Source organism: Cyprinodon tularosa, unplaced genomic scaffold, assembly GCF_016077235.1.
Source record: "Cyprinodon tularosa strain WSP-4 unplaced genomic scaffold, ASM1607723v1 ctg43, whole genome shotgun sequence".
In the NCBI taxonomy this organism is placed as follows: domain Eukaryota; kingdom Metazoa; phylum Chordata; class Actinopteri; order Cyprinodontiformes; family Cyprinodontidae; genus Cyprinodon; species Cyprinodon tularosa.
This window is the reverse complement of record NW_024039152.1, coordinates 1560436-1578208: the sequence shown is the minus strand read 5'-3', so window position 1 is coordinate 1578208 and position 17773 is coordinate 1560436. Positions and strand designations below refer to the sequence as shown.

The 17773-nt window shown below is 36.9% G+C and overlaps 1 protein-coding gene across 3 annotated transcripts in view; it reads left to right on the top strand.

Moving 5' to 3' along the window:
* The first annotated feature begins 9270 nt into the window (after positions 1-9270).
* xpo1b (exportin 1 (CRM1 homolog, yeast) b) overlaps positions 9271-17773 on the top strand; it is a 29170-nt gene continuing 20667 nt past the window's right edge. Inside the window, exons 1-3 of one of the 3 annotated variants that reach the window (XM_038299463.1) lie at positions 9271-9656; positions 11088-11219; positions 11374-11475. In XM_038299463.1, coding sequence (XP_038155391.1) covers positions 11094-11219; positions 11374-11475 — 228 coding nt within the window. In that variant the 5' untranslated portion in view covers positions 9271-9656; positions 11088-11093. Of the gene's footprint in view, positions 9657-11087; positions 11220-11373; positions 11476-17773 lie in introns of those variants that run through there. The other 2 variants (XM_038299464.1, XM_038299466.1) reach the window with 2 other exon arrangements.

Genomic DNA, 17773 nt, shown 5'->3' with positions numbered 1-17773 from the left:
ATTGGTAATGTTTATCTAACTCCAACTGCAACCTTTTAAAATGCTGTAAGCTGTATTTAACGATATTTTGTTTTGTATACACTCTGTGCGTACAAAATGACAATAAAGTTTGTCTTAGAGGTATAGTGGAGGATTTTCGTACATTTTTGAAAAGACCCACACTCTCGAAAAATGTACATGCACAACCCTGTACCAACTCCCGAGCGGGAACACCTATTAAACGTGTGTGAGAGCACGCAGTAGCCCATTTCTCCTTGTGTTTGCTTTGTTTAAAAGTTGCTGTTTGCATCGCTAATACACAACCTTACTTCCCAAAACAGATTTGCAATTTTTCCACTTTGTCAGACTCATCTACCCAGCTACCTGGGTACGAGCACGTAGGATGTAGGATGGCCTTACGTAAAAATATCACCAGAATGATTGAAAATTGGGAGGACCACTTATTTTGATGATCAACCGAGAATAAAAACATCCTCCACCTTTAAGCAATAGTGTGCAATCCTCATAAATCTAAATCATGATAGACTCGTATGCATTCAACTTCTTTCAATGATATTGAGTCTCAGATATATATTTTTGATCAGCAAAAATTAGATGATCAGCTAGAGCGAAGACTTTCAGTTTCCAGCAAGCAGCTAGATATATTCTCCTGAGGAGCACACATCTAAATCCTGTTGCAAAAAAAGCATGATCTTCATTTGCAAGACAAACTGAAAAACCTAAACAACAGTGTGTTGCTAAGAAACACAGCAAAGTCCAAGCACAACATCAAGGAAAACAGAAAGTCTGCAAAAACTAGAATGTAATATGGCAGAATAAAGTGCTTTTTATCCTCCATCACAGAAGGATCATATAGCTTCAACACAGGAGTGAAAAGGAGCTTGAAATCACAACTTCTAAATGTTACACAGGCTTGAAAACGAGCGCATTTCTGCATATTTAATTGACTTAGTTTTGATGCATTTTGAAAACACTAACTAAAAACAATATACCTGTTTGGAAAATCTTTAGGTGGATTTGTATATGTATCATTAATTTGATCAGATGGTTTCGGTAACATAGTTAAGTAATAAACTCTAAAACTCCTGCTTGAGAACGCAGAAATACTGAAACCGATGTTTTTGCTGTTATAAGGCCCTGACATGTATGACATTTGTTTAACTATAATAATTCTACCACAGAAAAGAAAGTCATAAACATTTACGCCAGATGCAAAAACATTTTTATCACAGCTCACAGGCTTCAGCTATGTTATTTTTCACATTTTAGAATCAAAATAATCAAAGTAAGGAAACTGGTATTTTATGTGATGCACAGCATTATGCAGCACAGGATTATGAGGTGGCGGGACTTTATAAGCATATTTGTTAAAAAAAACTTAAAATTCTGGTCTACATTTGTTTTTAACTCTTATCAGACTAAGCTTTGCAGAAAAGCCCTACCTCTGCATATGGGGTTACCAGTTTTGCACATCTGGAGACTAAACCTTTGCTCCTTCTCTATTCTTAAATAGGTCAGATTGGATGGAAAGTTTCTTTAAACAGAAAGTCTGGACCCTAACCACTGATTTGGAATTGAATATAGATCTAGACTAACAAATATGCTTTAGTCTAGCCATTAAATGTTCTCTCTGGATTTAAATTTAGAGTTATCTATCAGGTATATCAAGCCCCGACCCTATCTTAAGTCACTTGCAGTCGGATACATCAGCCATAACCAGTTTCCTTCTTCCTGCTGAAGAAAAGAATCTCTGCAGCTAGATGCTGCCACCACGTTTCATGCTGGAGATGGAGTGTTCAATTCAGAGTTAATTTTCCTCCACACTTTTTTTTTTTTTTTTTTTTGCATCTAGGCAAAAAGGTTACATTTTGCTCTGGACTTTTGGGCATTCTAGAAAAAATGGCTTTCCAAACACTAATTTCTGAATAGAAGAAAGTTTTCTGAGTAATGTTTTCTGCAGCTCATCAAACTTTGCAATCAAGCTTGTGGATGCTCCTCTGGCCAATGGGGTTCTTGCACAACTTGCCATTTTACATTGACTTCCATGTCTTGGTTGTGCCTAATGTTTTCTATTCTGGAATTATGGATAAACAGAAATCTGTTTTTTAATTTAACCTTAACCTGAATATGACTTCCCCATGTAATTTATGACTATTTTCTGTTTTTCTTGGTCTCTGTTACGTTATCACTTCTAACAAACCACACGCCTCCATAGAAGAGCTGGATCTATTGTGAGATTAAATTAAAAAGAGATGAACTCCAAGTACTAACAAACGTCTGGAAGCAGTTAGGTGTGCTGTTAATCATGTAGTGCTATAAAAGTTAAGGAGCTTAAATGCAGCTGCATTCCACACTTTTTGGATTTAAAAAGGGAAAGCATCCTTTTCTTTTAGGAAATGTGATACTTTTTGTTGATCTGTTACATCAAATCCCTATAAAATTTCATAATGTGGCAACATTCAAGTTTTTCGGCTTAAATGATATTTGTCTTACATTATAGAAGATGTCGCCATACATTCATGGGCAAACTAACGCAATACTGCCTGAGTCATGTATATATTGTTTATTACAAAAAAGTTAAAAAATAATCCACTGGATTTCCAAGTTTGAAGACGTTTCGTTTCCCATCCAGGAAGCTTAATTAAAGCTTTTTTTTTTTTTTATTGAAAAAGCCTCCTGGATGGGAAGCGAAACGTCTTCTAACCTGGAAATCGAGTCCAGTGGATTATTATTATTTTTTTTACTTTTATGGAATAACTATGACCTGGGTGACTGAGAACCTTCGCCAGATCATATCTATTAGGTTCCAGCAGAGGGCGCTGTAGGATTAAAAATCAGAAGCATCCCTGTTATGCTTTCTGGTAGCAGAAGGAGTCGCTGTTGTTCATTTTCATCACAGACCTGCTAATTGAGAGTGGGTTTACAATCTTTTACAAGAAAAAGAAAGTGAGAAGGAAGCTGAGTGCTTTTCTTCCACAACAACCGTGTGTGAGCCAGTTAGTTGGTTTGTCTCCTCTCACCATGCTTTGCCAAACGACCGCTCCGGCAACAGGATAAGAGCAGTTTGAGCCAGCAACTTTTTTTTTTGGTGATTACATCACTGAGGTTACCCCACCACCACCACCACCCACCACCCTACAGTGTGATGCAATAAGAATATATGTAAATGGCCTACTGAGGTCCAACCAGAAGGAACAAGATTTAACCAGTCTGCGCCTGACTTAGAGTTACTTACTCACAAACTTCACACATGTCTGATGATGGATTCCAGCAGTGCACTGAGAGAAAAACTGTGGAGTAAAAGAGACAAACGAGTAGAAAAACTACTATTAAACTACTGATTTTTTACAGTACATTAATATAATCATGCCATTAGGGCATACAATCAGACTTAAAAATGTTTCCCAATATGTTTACCTCAGTTATGTTAAGTTTTTCTGTCTCTACAGAGTACAAAACATTTAAAGTGGGTGATTATTGTTTGAAATACATTTACATTAACAGATTTGTATATATATCCTTAACAGACTTTTTATTCTGTCAATATATTTATAAAAATGCTTAAAAGATCACAAAAAGGGACCAAATGATGGTGCAATCGCGTGAATACTCAAAAACATCACACAAAATTAGATATAACTCAGTTTAAAAGGAAGCTGTTAAAGAACATTAAAGGTTTTCCTGAACAAACGTGTCTTCAATTACAGTTTTATAAAGACCCTGTTCAATGATGTCCAAAGGAACCTGTTTCAGGGGGTGGGGGGTCATGATCACGCCAGTGTTAAGCTTGGTTCTTGGAATAGGCAATAAAAACCGACTCGTTGACCCCAAGGACCTGCCGTACAAACAAACCCGTAAAAGTTTGAATAAATGTGAAATGTGCGCTAGGATTTGAAAATAAAGAGTTAAAATTTGAAATCATTTCTACAACTAACAGGAAGTGTGTAGAAAACAAAATTGGGTGATTAACCAAGTTACATAAATAATAGATATAAGATAAAAATGAGGTAAAAAATGTCAGTACCCTATTTGTTTCTCACACCAACACTTAGGTTAACCTTTACCATTAGTGGTGGACTTTTAAACCCATTCTAGCTTTGAATAGGAGCAGAAAAGGTCCTAAAATAGGAAGCACAAACAAGTACACACAAACACAAAACAACAACATCCAGGTCTGTGGATTTCCACCGTACTGTTCATGCATTCATATCTTTTCTCTTTAAAGTTGTTTATAATAACAACACCCTGTAAGACACTCCAGTTTAACCTGTGCATTTCTTTATTTGCACAACCATTGACATAGTCCAAATCACATGTAAAACATAAACCGCTACACTTACTGAGGAAAGCGCGTTCTGTGGACATGTATGAAAATGTCTTATCGCACGTACGATAATGAAAGGGACTTTGGTCAACTTTTTTTTTCTGCTAGACTGATTCCTGAAAAGTGGAATAGCCTGTTTGTTACTAGAAACTATTGCCGTCACGTTTGCCGCAGGCAGACAATGTCAGGAATGTAAAGGAAGGAGGGAGAAATCTCCTTGGAAGTCAATGCTTTCGTTTCAATATAGCTTGCTGGGAGTTGTATCGGAAAAACAATAACAGGTAAAACATTGCAAGGGCGTACCCCTCCTAGGTAAGATTAGTATGGCTTACAGTTCATTAAACCCCAAACATTAGTTTCTTACATTTAGAGTATTGCATAACACAAACTGCAACAGATTTATTACAGAAATATAATCATATGATGAACAGATTCACAGGGAAGCTGACTGATCTTCAACTTATGTAGCAGATGTAAACCTCAAAAGGTCACATTGAATAAGCAGGCTGACTGCAAAGTGTATATTGATAGAAAGTTGAGTGGAAGGAAAAATCGCACAAGCAGCAGATAATTGTAGCCTTGAAAGGTGAAAGGAAAACCCCATTTTAAAATATGGGGTAGAGCAGATTATGTGTCTTCACAAAACTTCATCCAGGGCTTTCTGATATATCTTTTCATCAACACACCTGATTTATTTTACACCTATTTTATTTAGTTATTTTTTTAGCCAAGTACTGTAGAGCTTAAATGCATGCTTGTGAGACAGTTTAACCATTTATTCAGCTTTATAGGGCAAGGTTAACATCTCAAAGTTCACCAGCCCTCAAGAATTTAAGTTTGAGATGACTAGTCTAAACCCTGTTGAGACTCTGTGGAGTATTCTCAAGAGTTGTATGAGAGACACCGGAGGCAACAAAAACATAGATGTACTGCTAAAGAAACCTGGTCTTTCATTACATTTCAGCAGAGCCACAGGCTGCAAAAGGAGCCTTAACCATCATTAAATGCATATTCTATATAAAAATACATTTCCATTGGTCACAAATATTACTCTAATACTCAGTCGAAACAAATTTTGATCAATTATTAAGTATAACAATCAAAATAACAAAAATATATGTCTTTATATATGTTTATTGTGCGTATAGCTTCACTTACGGATAACATTCTCACTTGTAGCACTTATCAGTGACACAAAAAGTTTAAATTTCAACTATAGACAAATTCCAGACAAACCCTTGTTATGTTAAAGTGTACCAAAATAAGGTCAAACTGATTGAATGGAGTCAGACTTTTCAGCAATCGCTCTGTTTTATGAGAAACAGAAGGGCAACAATCAACAAAGCAATATATATATATATATATATATATATATATATATATATATATATATATATATATATATATATATATATATATATATATATATATATATATACAAGAACAAAGGTCCAGAATTACCTTCTATGCTACAGAAAAAATCAATTTCACTAAGTGGCCTGCAGCAATAGCTCCATTAGGGGATTCATCTAGGAGAGAAACACAAATAAACAGATAAACCATGAGCCAATCTACAGTTTAAAAAGAGAGAACACATCATCAGTGGCTCTCACAATGGCTCTGTCCAGGAAAGATAATAGGCTTTGAAATCTTGTTTATTAATAACAAAGGCTCTTGGATATATAGGCCAACTGTCTGGGATGGGGTGGGTGATTGAGACTGATCCAAGGACTCTGCCACACTAGAGGTGTTCAGACAAGACAGGTAAAAAAAAAAAATCTTGGTAAGAAGGTGTGAATTAAGCTTTCCCTTTTCTTCTGAAGCCTCAGTTACATTTAAGTTGCACCTTCTTGAGGAGGTGGAAATGTGCACCTTTGACATATGGTGTAATCTAGTTGGAAAACACTAATTTACATCAAACGGGCTTTAGCTATGCATATTTTTTTTAAAGAACCCTGCAGGGATGATTGAAAATAACAACAACTACTACAAAGCTTTAAATGTGTAATAAAGATTGAACCTTAATATTAAAGTAACTTCAACTCTAGATTACTCAATTTTTACATCAGTTTAATTGGATTACAAATAGAATTTGAATTTGATTTGGAAGCTCTAGACACATCGATTATCAAAATACAGCTTTTAATTAAATCATAGTTTCTACCATAGTATCTTTTCAGACCAAAGATTATATATGTATAATGAGATTGTTTTGTCTTAAGTAAATGTGTTTAACTTAAAATCATATTTGCAGCTTTGTTTAAAATAACAAATCCAAATACAAACGAAAATAATCCAAATTAAATTCGCATTACAATTAGTATTTATTCCTCCATCTTGGGAAAATAAAGGTTAAATCCAAATTTTGCCTGTTAGACCATGCCTTTTAAAGCTGTTGTTTATAAAGTATTGAGATTTTCTATTTCACTATACCCTATCACATTTCTTTACTGGTTAATTTTAAATGAAAGTGTAGTTTTGAAGCATATATCATGTTTTATGTGCTATAAAAAGTGTTTTCAGTCATCCCCTGCATTGTGTGTTCTGCAGGTCTTGAATATATTTGTCTTTATCATGATTGCAAAAAGTTCTAATTCACTCAAAACACCTTTTAAACACAGTCAAAAGGTAATATTATCATATAAAAGTTTGCAGTTTTCATTATTGTTCATTAAAGACAAATATACATTAGTGAGGGATGGACATTGACTTTATATCCAAACATATGTCACAACCAGGTCTATGTCAAATAAAAAGGTTGATCTCTTTAAACATTCACTGCTGTTCTTTTTGATTATTGTAGCTTAAACTCATAAAAAATCCTAAAGTCTGTTTCTCAGAAAAACTACAGCACCTATTTTGGCATAGATTCGTAAAAAAAAAAAAAAGCTTAAAAAGTAAGTGGATGTACTGTACAGCTTATGCACTTAGTACCCTGTTTGGTTTCCTCTTGCATGAATTACTGCATTAATGAGGTGTGGCATGGAGGACATGAGCCTCTGGCTGCAGAGGTGTTATGGAAGCCAAGGTTGCTTTAGGAGAAGCCTTGAAGTCATCTTCATTTTGACCATACTCTAAAGAATCTCTGTAAGGTTTTAGGTCAGGAAGTTTGCTGTTTTATCAGTCACAGCGATCCAAGGTCATTTGTGCAGGTATTTGTACTTTTGGCAGCATGGACAGCTTCCACTGCAGACCCAGTTCAGACACTTAAGATGTTTCTCTTTTTCAGGAATATCTAGACACAGGTAATACATTGGCTGCAGCATAAGTCATTGACAAGTCTCTGTGGTAGCTCTTAAAGCCCAGACTCTAGTCACTGTCCACACGTTGTGAATCTCCTCCAAAATGCCGAATGGAGTTTGCTTTACAATTCCTTCAAGGAAGCAGTTTCTTATTTATTTTTTACATCCTTTTTAAACCAATTTCGTTTCTTCAGCTTAATTTCCATTAATATGCTTGCACTCTACACAGCGTGAACAAGTAGCACTTTTTGTGTGTCTTCCGTCTTCCTGGTCAGTGTGCATATCAAATCTTTGGTAAACAATACTCCATCAGGATAAAATCAGAATCCCTTTAAAACTCATCAACATAATGCAACAGTTGCAGCCCACGTTGTCAGTACATGTGTGGGAGGTTGCTTATTAAACATTTACTGCAGTCCCAATAGTGTCTCGTAAAAATCTTAAAACAGCAAAACCCTATCCCCTGGAGTTTTTCCCTCCACTCAACTTTCTGTTAATTTACATAAATCTACCCCTTTGTGAACTGCCAGCTTTCTTAGCAATTAGATTTTAATTAAATATTCTTTTTATTGCTAGTGATTCGGATATTTTCATTTATATGTTTCATTTTAAGAACATGATCAATACATTTACAGCTCATCTTTGACTCCTATAGATGTTAGTGCCTTTATTTTTTATGTCCATATCAAAAAACTTGTATTTGAGTATATGACTACACCTTTTTTTCTATTTTTGGCTAGAGATCAACACATATGTAGTCTATTATAATACATTGCACATATTTGGATAAAATGAAATGCAAATGACAACAATCAGGCATAGAGAGTGTTGCTGGGTAAATGACATTTTGAAAAAAAAAAATCCTTTCCAAGTGACTGCTGGGTTGTGTACACGCTCCCCTACACACTAAATCCCAGTATTTTTCCATCAAGAACCGCGCGGCACCACGTGACGACAGCGCATGAGGATGAAAAAAAACACGCTGTCATGTTTGCATCCTCTCTATGCATTAAAATATACTGATTTACAGTAGGATGCACAGAGTGTCGCAACACGTCCTTGCTGTAACATGTGCTGCAACCTCCATCTCTGCAGGTCTGTCACTCATTTAAGAGGGACAAAATCTCCTTGAGGTCGCTTTCTAACCCTGGTGCCGTTCATGATCGCGTAACCACTCCCACTCGTGGCTGGTGGAAAATTACCAGCTTACAAGCAACACGCAAATGAATGGCGCTTGCGGTTCATCATATCATTCAGCCCCTCTAATGTTTCCTTATGTGACAGTTGCTGTCATTGAAGGGTATGTCGCCTTAAAAAGTAGTAGAAGATTCACTCTTGGCAGTTATAATAGCTAAAGTGGCTTTGTTTTGTTTATAGAGTAAAGCCTGTATGTGTTTTGATATATTTTGCTAACTTAATATTAGCGGAACTAAGTAAAATCACAGATTTAAGACGAATATGTCATTTAAAGGCACTGAATCGTGCAGAAGTCCACTCTGCAAGGGAGTCTGCCCTCTTTTTCTCTCCGGGCGGAGAAGTCGCGTGGGCGCTTGAGCGAATTGAAATAGAATGACAACTCATTGGGCCAATAGGAGTCCGCGAAGGGTGTCTCCGTAATAGTATTGACCAATCAACGCACGTTGTGGGCGGAACATTGGTCCAAACTTTTACGCGGCGCCATCGGCTGAAAACTAAACCGAGATGGAATCTCCCAGTCTGAACCGGTTTCAACCGGTTGTGAGTTAGTTGCTTGAGAGAGGAGAGGAGGCGCAGGCACCACAACCTTTATACCGCCCCGCTGGAAAAATCACTAGAGTAACGAATTAATAAGTGAATCAAGGTTTTACTTTTATTTTTTCGTAAAATGTATCGGAAAGGAAGCTTTCTCGGTTTTCCGTAACTGTAGTTTTGGGAATCCAATATTCTTAGCAGCAAGGCATCATTTGCTGCTTGAGCTGGGGGATAGTCAACGCTGAAACAGCAGCAATAATAGGAAATCTTTTCAAATTAACAGTGAAGTCCTTCACTGTTAACCTTGTAGCTTCTTTTGGCAAACGCCGCTCTTTTGAGTCAGAGCCGTGGACTTTTAGGTAGGTAACCAGGGTTAAGTGCAAATCTTTTTAGTATTATGATGCATTTATTTAGTAGGGAAACGTGTATTTTCTATTTAAAAAGCTACATTTACTGTCATAAGTGTTTTTGAAAACCAAGTAAATTTGGGTGACACTATCAAGCATCGGTGGATAACCCAGCAGCCATTGACTGACCGCTAGCTATCGTTCGCCACAGTATTAGTTTAAGCTAATGTTAGCTGTCAAATTAAAAACAAAGTGCTGTAACTTTTTTCTCAGGTAGATATATTGTAACAATATGTGCAGAACAGCACATGAATGAGTAACCATGTGCTTTCTGGTTAAACCCTTGCCTCTCCCACTGAATGGAGCAGCATCACCCTTGTGCGTGATCTGAGATGATGGTTAAGTTTATGTTGCTAGGTGCTCATCAGTTAGGTCTGCCATCTGTATCCAGGCTGTAAAGAGCAACGGATCTTCCTGTTGTAGCAGTATTGAACGCCAACTTCATTGAAGTGATGATGCCGTTAGATAGTAACGTGTTTGCAGGGGCGTCCTCAGTCCTGGCATCCTTGGTGGGAGTGGTTGTAGTGAGCAGTGAAAGGACCTCATGTGACCAGTTCGTATAACACGCTAACGACTAGCTGCAAATGGAGCGTCATTTGCAGGCTAATTATAGCAGCTTGTGTGCATTGTTTACACTCGCCTTGAAAGAGATGATGAGAATAACTTTTAGCTGAGCTCTAGGTCAGGGTTTGTGTATATCTCCAGTTATGTTTTTCTTTATATTTGAGCTGAATTCTGTTTTGGGGTTTAACTTTTTGTTACAGGCAGATGTAAACATCTTGACGTCGTTTTGTATATCCAGCACGTGGCTCATTGCAGCCGCAATAATGTGTGACTTTGGTCTCCATTATGTTATAGTGAGCTTATTTAATTGCAATGAACCTGCTAAGGAATCAAATTTGAGGAAAGCAATGATTTATAGCTTTCTGTGGTTTACTCAACTTTACTAATCAGTTCTGATCTTTCTTTTTTTTAAACGTTTCTAGAGTCAGATGTAGCAACCAGAAAGCGTCCTCTTACCTGTTGATTTTACACCTTTGGTGCTATTTATTATTAGTCTAACTCAGAATATGGGTTGAATTGAATGTTTATTTACAATACTTGAACATGGGATCAGTATATTGAATGACACTGTCCATGACTTTTGTCTGTTTTAAAAATTTGACAGACTTACTCCCTGTTGTTGTTTTCACTGAAAACATCATCAGCCATATGACACCATGAGTTTAACTTCTCCAAATGACAGCTCTCTGGTGGGCCTGAATTATATTTGTGACACGGTTAGCTGTTTGGACTCCTTTCCAAATGCACAGTTCACATGACTTTGTCCAGTGAGTGAGCTCTTTGCATTCATGACCCCTCCCTGTGCTGTCCTTGTTACAGAACTCTATGCCAGCAGTTATGACAATGTTAGCCGACCATGCAGCACAACAGCTGCTGGACTTCAACCAGAAATTGGATATCAACCTGCTGGATAATGTGGTGAACTGCCTCTATCATGGTGTGGGGCCTCAGGTATGTCAGTGGCTTCTCATGACTTTTATTGACCCCATCCTGACATAGAATAATCAGCATTCTACACCCTCTTTCTGTGCTTTTTTTGAAATCCCGTTTTTTTTTTTTTGTATGAATCCTAAAGTGCCCTTTTGTTGTTCTTTTGTTATCACAGCAAAGAATGGCACAGGAAGTGTTGACACACTTAAAAGAGCATCCAGATGCATGGACACGAGTGGACACCATCCTGGAGTTCTCACAAAACATGAACACCAAAGTAAGCAAACCTTAACCATAAAGTGAAATTGGAGAAAAAAAGAAAAAAACTCCAATAAAATTTGCTTTTAGGAAGATGTCTTATTTCAACAGAACACACATCACAAGCTCTTAATCATATGATGACAAAGTGATATACCGTACACACCCTGCTGGAATATCGTGACCATACCCTGAATTGCAGTTACTCAAATAGACCAAATGGACCTGAACCACTCAAACAAAATATTCAAGTTGAATAAAGTAACAGCTAAACATATATATACACAAATCTGGCAAAATTGGACTCTAAATATTTTTTCCTTTTTTTAATACTCTCATTGATATGAAGATTATTTTTGTTTTTCACCCCGTGCATAGGTGAGAGTAAAAAAAATAAAATCCTATTAAGATATTGTATTCTACCGTGCATTACTAATGATTATAGATAAGACAATGGACAGCGCTCAGTAAACCAGTACAGTATCCCAGCCCTGACTGCCCTGCAGTTTTTGAGCTGGATCAAGATATATGAAGATTTTTGTAACTTTGAAGGGATTTAACTACAACTTCCTTAAAGTAATTGTGAATATTCATTGTGTGTAAACCTTTTAGATTTCCTATAATGCCTGACAATAAATCAGTAATGTCTGACCTATATCTATAGTACTTTTCTATGGTTAAATCTGTTATCTACCACATGAGTAGATGCTCTAGAGGGGGAAAAAAGCCAAGTTTCAACACATTAAATTATCTTGATTTGTTTATTTAAATAGTGCTTAACTGCTAAGCACTTACAAAATTCGGTGTTTGGTCTACAAATACAGGTATTGTGATATATATAAATGTATTGCGTTCAGATTGTGACTTTGATATTAATCTCAATGTTCCATTATGTTTATGGCTTGTAATAGGAAGAAAAAGGGTGTGTCATCCCGTGCATCTTGACACAGCTAGGCTTTGACGGCAGGCCTCCAAAAGGTCTACCTTTTTTTTAAATTGCTTTTGATTAAATTCTGTTCATTTTTATCCCTGCATCTGTTTCACTGGACGAAGGGGTAGTGCAGGCTGCAAACAGTAGGATCATTGCACTGAGACAATTTAAATGATTTAATTTCAGCAGTGGGGATCATGGCTCCATTCCCGACTAGAGTCTCTTCTTTCGTGCTCATCTTTCCTTATATCCTTCTTTCTTGCGTTTACTTGTTACAAAGGATATAGCAATGTCCCTCCTTATATTTTGTGCTGTTTTTTGCACTTAGAGTTTGAAGGTGAAATTAATTGCATCAATCAATGTGTTCTGACAAAGTTGACTCAGTTGACGTCTATGAGCATATCACTGCGCCTCTAAGGAGATTTCACCTTTAATCTCTTAGCATCTATTGTCTGTAGCACTTTGGTAATCCTGCTTCAATAACAACCTGTTCTATGTGTGATTCGCTCATTTTTTTCTCCTCTTAATTCCACATTCTCTTGAACCGGTGATCCCTACCGTTGAAACAGTCTACTAAAGGAACTAAAATGTTTTATTAAACTATTCTTCAGAAAACTTAAACTGTGGTTTGTCTCGCTGTTCCTCATGATGCACCAGATAAAGAGAAGTTGGTTGGGTTATAAAGGATAACATGTTAACCTGTGAGAATGTTTTTATTTTAAGGCCTAATCTTGGATTGGGTATCAAAAACTTTGCACTGATTAGACTGTCACCCATATTAATATAATATGCAATGTTTTTCTTGCTTGGAAAATGTGGTGATCACAGATGTGAAAGATGTAAATATTCTTGCAAAATGTTGCAGGCATGTAACCTCTGTGTGGTCAAACACCTGTTCATCATGGTTTGAGTCTGAAACCAGTTGTTGTTTGGTCTGTCCCATTTTGTTTGGTAGTTTTTTAATGCCAAGAGACCCTCCCTTAAATCACATTTTGTTATGAGCGGCCAAACCAGGCTGATTTCTGTTTCCGTTATCGTTATATGTAAAACAGGACTTTACTTTGGATTTGTAATGGATGCTTTACATGGTCATTGATTGGGGAAAAAATACTTTGCTGTTGCATACATAAATAATTGAATAGATAACTACCCAATAAAAAGGAAAAAGTTTTAAAGTATTCTCCTAAGGTTACCAAAACCAACTTTGAGATAATGGTTTTGTGAATCAAAGTATCTGCCCCTATATGATTCGGTGATACAGTGAACATGCTGATATCCCATGTGAAATTTTTTAACCTATGAAAAGCGTTTGTTGTGATGAACAACAGACTTGTTGCAAACTGTCACCCTTCTCAGGTTGACCAACATTCACAGCAATAGAAAAGTCTAATGCTTACTTCCGCTGATCTGCACCTGCTAAATTGGGTCCTGGGCAGTTTGCAGCCCTCCAACTTCTGCGTCTGTTTCTGTGATTGCGTTGGCTGTGCTTACTGGTGGAGACAATAATCCAAAACAGAGTAGTGGGGAACAAATGGATTGTAAGTCATACAAAGAGTCCAATTATGAGCAGAAGAAGAAATGTTAATATAACATACTTATGAGATAAATGGTGAGAAAAAGATTTCTTCTAAACAAGTGCACTATCAGTCCCCAAGGCCTGCAGTAAAAACTGTTTATCGGGGAGTGGAATGCACCTGTTGAGCTAAATATATGATAATTAATAATATTGTGACTAAGTGTGCATTTAGGCCCAAAATTTCCATCCGGCCCTTGTGCACCGAGAGTTTTGTCAAGAACTTTGCAAACTTGGTGATACTCCTAGGAACAAGAAATTGTGTTTTTACACAACTTTGGCACCATGAAGGCTCAAGATGACCATGAGCTGGACATGGTTGGAAAACCATTGTTACTGGTCACAGAAAAGACAGTTTTACATAATTATGGGCTGAGAATGTGACGACTAGGAAAGATGGCCCTGTTATTTTCCTATAATGACAAGTATGTGGAGACTTAAGTGAAGCTCTAAAGCCTAATGACACTGCGCCAACTGTCATGTATGATGGTGATGGCATCAAGCTCCTGGCCTTTTTTTTTTGCCATTGGCCTTGTGTGTAGAAAAGCTGGACCAAATGAAGAAAGAATGTAGGTCTTGTTCAACTTGACCTCAAATCGAAAGCTAGATGGTTTAGAATTGGGAACAAAAGTTTGTTCCAGCATGACAGCAATTGCGAAGGCTTGTCAAATCTGGTTTTGGAATGGATAAAGCTACAATACACTACAAGAATTGCATTCCTTAAGTCCCAACCTTGGCCTCATTGAAAGTATTGTTTTTTGTTGTTTTTTTTTTTGACCATGCTAAGAGGCTAGATGATATGACCAAAACCACAATGTTAATATTGATATCACAATGTTCTTCCATATCAATATAAACAATATGGAAGTCTAAAAAAAAAAAACTGCTAAGAATGACCTTAACAGATGCCATAATAAACTTTTTACATTTTTTACATGTCTATGAACGTCCTCCAATATAACATTTTTGAAATAATAATAATACTAAAAGTAATGGAAAAAAGAGATCTAACTAGTTATATTTGGATTTAAAATGCATAATTAACCAGGTCATTATCTCTCTGTCCTCATATTTCTCAGGCATCTCTCTCATTTGTCCCAACCCCCCCCCTTCTCTCACTCATGCCACAGTTCTGTTTATTAATAAATGTTTGGTTTATGTTGCAGTTTCAGCTTTAGTAAAACAAAACCCTGTTTTTAAATTTTTTTTTATTTTTAACCTGAGCACAGTGAAGGTCACAGCTAGGTACAGTCTACAGCTTCAGCCAAAGGCTCCAGCTCTACGATCTATGTTACTCAGGTAGCCCATGTGTTTAGCTCTTACTGTTCGGATTCAATCAGCTGCGCCCTGAACGTCAGTCAGTGACGAAAGCGGTAAACATACAGGTACTGGTCATAAAATTAGAATATCATGAAAAAGTAGATTGATTTCAGTAATTCCATTTAAAAAGTGAAACTTGTATATTATATTCATACATTACATACAAACTCATATATTTCAGATGTTTATTTTGTTTAATTTTGATGATTACAAATGACAACAAATGAAAATCCCAAATTCATCATATCAGAAAATTAGAATATTACTGAAGACCAATAAAAACAAAGGATTTATAGAAATGTTGGCCAACTGAAAAGTATGAACATGAAAAGTATGAGCATGTACAGCACTCAGTATTTAGTTGGGCCTCCTTTGGCCTGTATTACTGCAGCAATGCGGCGTGGCATGGAGTCGATCAGTCTGTGGCACTGCTCAGGTGTTATGATAGCCCAGGTTGCTCTAATAGTGGCTTTTAGCTCTTCTGAATTGTTGGGTCTGGTGTATTGCATCTTCTTCTTCACAATACCCCATAGATTTTCTATGGGGTTAAGGTCAGGAGAGTTTGCTGGCCAATTAAGAACAGGGATACCATGGTCCTTCAACCAGGTACTGGTAGCTTTGGCACTGTGTGCAGGTGCCAAGTCCTGTTGGAAAATGAAATCTGCATCTCCAAAAAGTTGGTCAGCTGCAGGAAGCATGAAGTGCTCTAAAACTTCCTGGTATGTGGCTGCGTTGACCCTGGACCTCAGAAAACACAATGGACCAACACCAGCAGATGACATGGCACCCCAAACCATCACTGACTGTGGAAACTTTACACTGGACTTCAAGCAACGTGGATGAAGTGCCTCTCTTCTTTTCCTCCAGACTCTGGGACCTTGATTTCCAAAGGAAATGCAAAATTTACTTTCATCAGAGAACATGACTTTGGACCACTCACCAGCAGTCCAGTCCTGTTTCTCTTTAGACGCTTCTGACGCTGTCTGTGGTTCAAGAGTGGCTTGACACAAGGAATGCGACAGCAGAAACCCATGTCTTTCATACGTCTGTGTGTGGTGGTTCTTGAAGCACTCACTCCAGCTGGAGTCCACTCTTTGTGAATCTCCCCCACATTTTTGAATGGGTTTTGTTTCACAATCCTCTCCAGGGTGCGGTTATCTCTCTTGCTTGTACACTTTTTTCGACCACATCTTTTCCTTCCCTTCGCCTCTCTATTAATGTGCTTGGACACTGAGCTCTGTGAACAGCCAGCCTCTTTAGCGATGACCTTTTGTGTCTTGCCCTCCTTGTGCAAGGTGTTGATGGTCGTCTTTTGGACAACTGTCAAGTCAGCAGTCTTCCCCATGATTGTGTAGCCTATAGAACTAGACTGAAAGACCATTTAAAGGCTTTTGCAGGTGGTTTGAGTTAATTAGCTGATTAGAGTGTGGCACCAGGGGCCATCAATTTTGAACCTTTTCACAATATTCTAATTTTCTGATATGATGAATTTGAGATTTTCATTTGTTGTCATTTGTAATCATCAAAATTAAACAAAATAAACATCTGAAATATATTAGTTTGTATGTAATGTATGAATATAATATACAAGTTTCACTTTTTAAATGGAATTACTGAAATCAATCTACTTTTTCATGATATTCTAATTTTATGACCAGCACCTGTAGACTGTAATATTTTCAACATACAGGAAATGTGTTTAAAAGTCATGTCACTGTTATTGAGAAAAATCTTATCATGATATATACAGCTATTCATTATCATCCAGCCCTAACCTTCCTCCAACTTAATATCAGATATCCAACAGAGAGAAATGCACCCTGCTCTATCTTAGAAGAAGAGTACTTATCTAATGATTGAAGTGTATATTTATTAGTTTTTATTCAAAGAAATATGCTGCTGTCTGTATTGATAGATAAAGTTTGCATTTAAGATTTTTTTGGAGGTGTCAGTTTATAACTATGCTGTATGTAGTTAAAATCAAACTAAGGTCATCTGCTCATCAGCTATTGTGTTTTTAACTTCTGTTTTGTATTTGAACTTATTAGGAACTTACTTTAAAAGAAGGCAATTTAGAGATGATATTCTGTGATTGTCCAATTTTATTTATAGTAGGTTCTTGATGCCCAACCTGAGATTTTCTGCAGCCTTTTCTGTGGAACATTGTACACAAACACTAACCTCTCTTTGAGGAGTCATTGCTCTGCTCCTTTAATAGGTTGGCATGAGGGGTTTATTTTCTTTTTGCTGCCTTTTGCTTACTGGTGCAATGCCAGAAGAAACAGCAGGACATCTGCAGTGTTTTAACTTAATGCTGTGTAGAGAGTTTCATTGGTCAAATGGAAATGTGTAAAATCTGCATCAAGTGTATCTGTCAAATATTTTAGAATCTAGGCCACAAAGAATTGTTTTTGGTTTGTATTAAGGGGACAGTTTTTGTTCATAAGACTAAATAAAGGTTTGTTTTTGTTTTTTTCTGACGCTGCTCTCTTT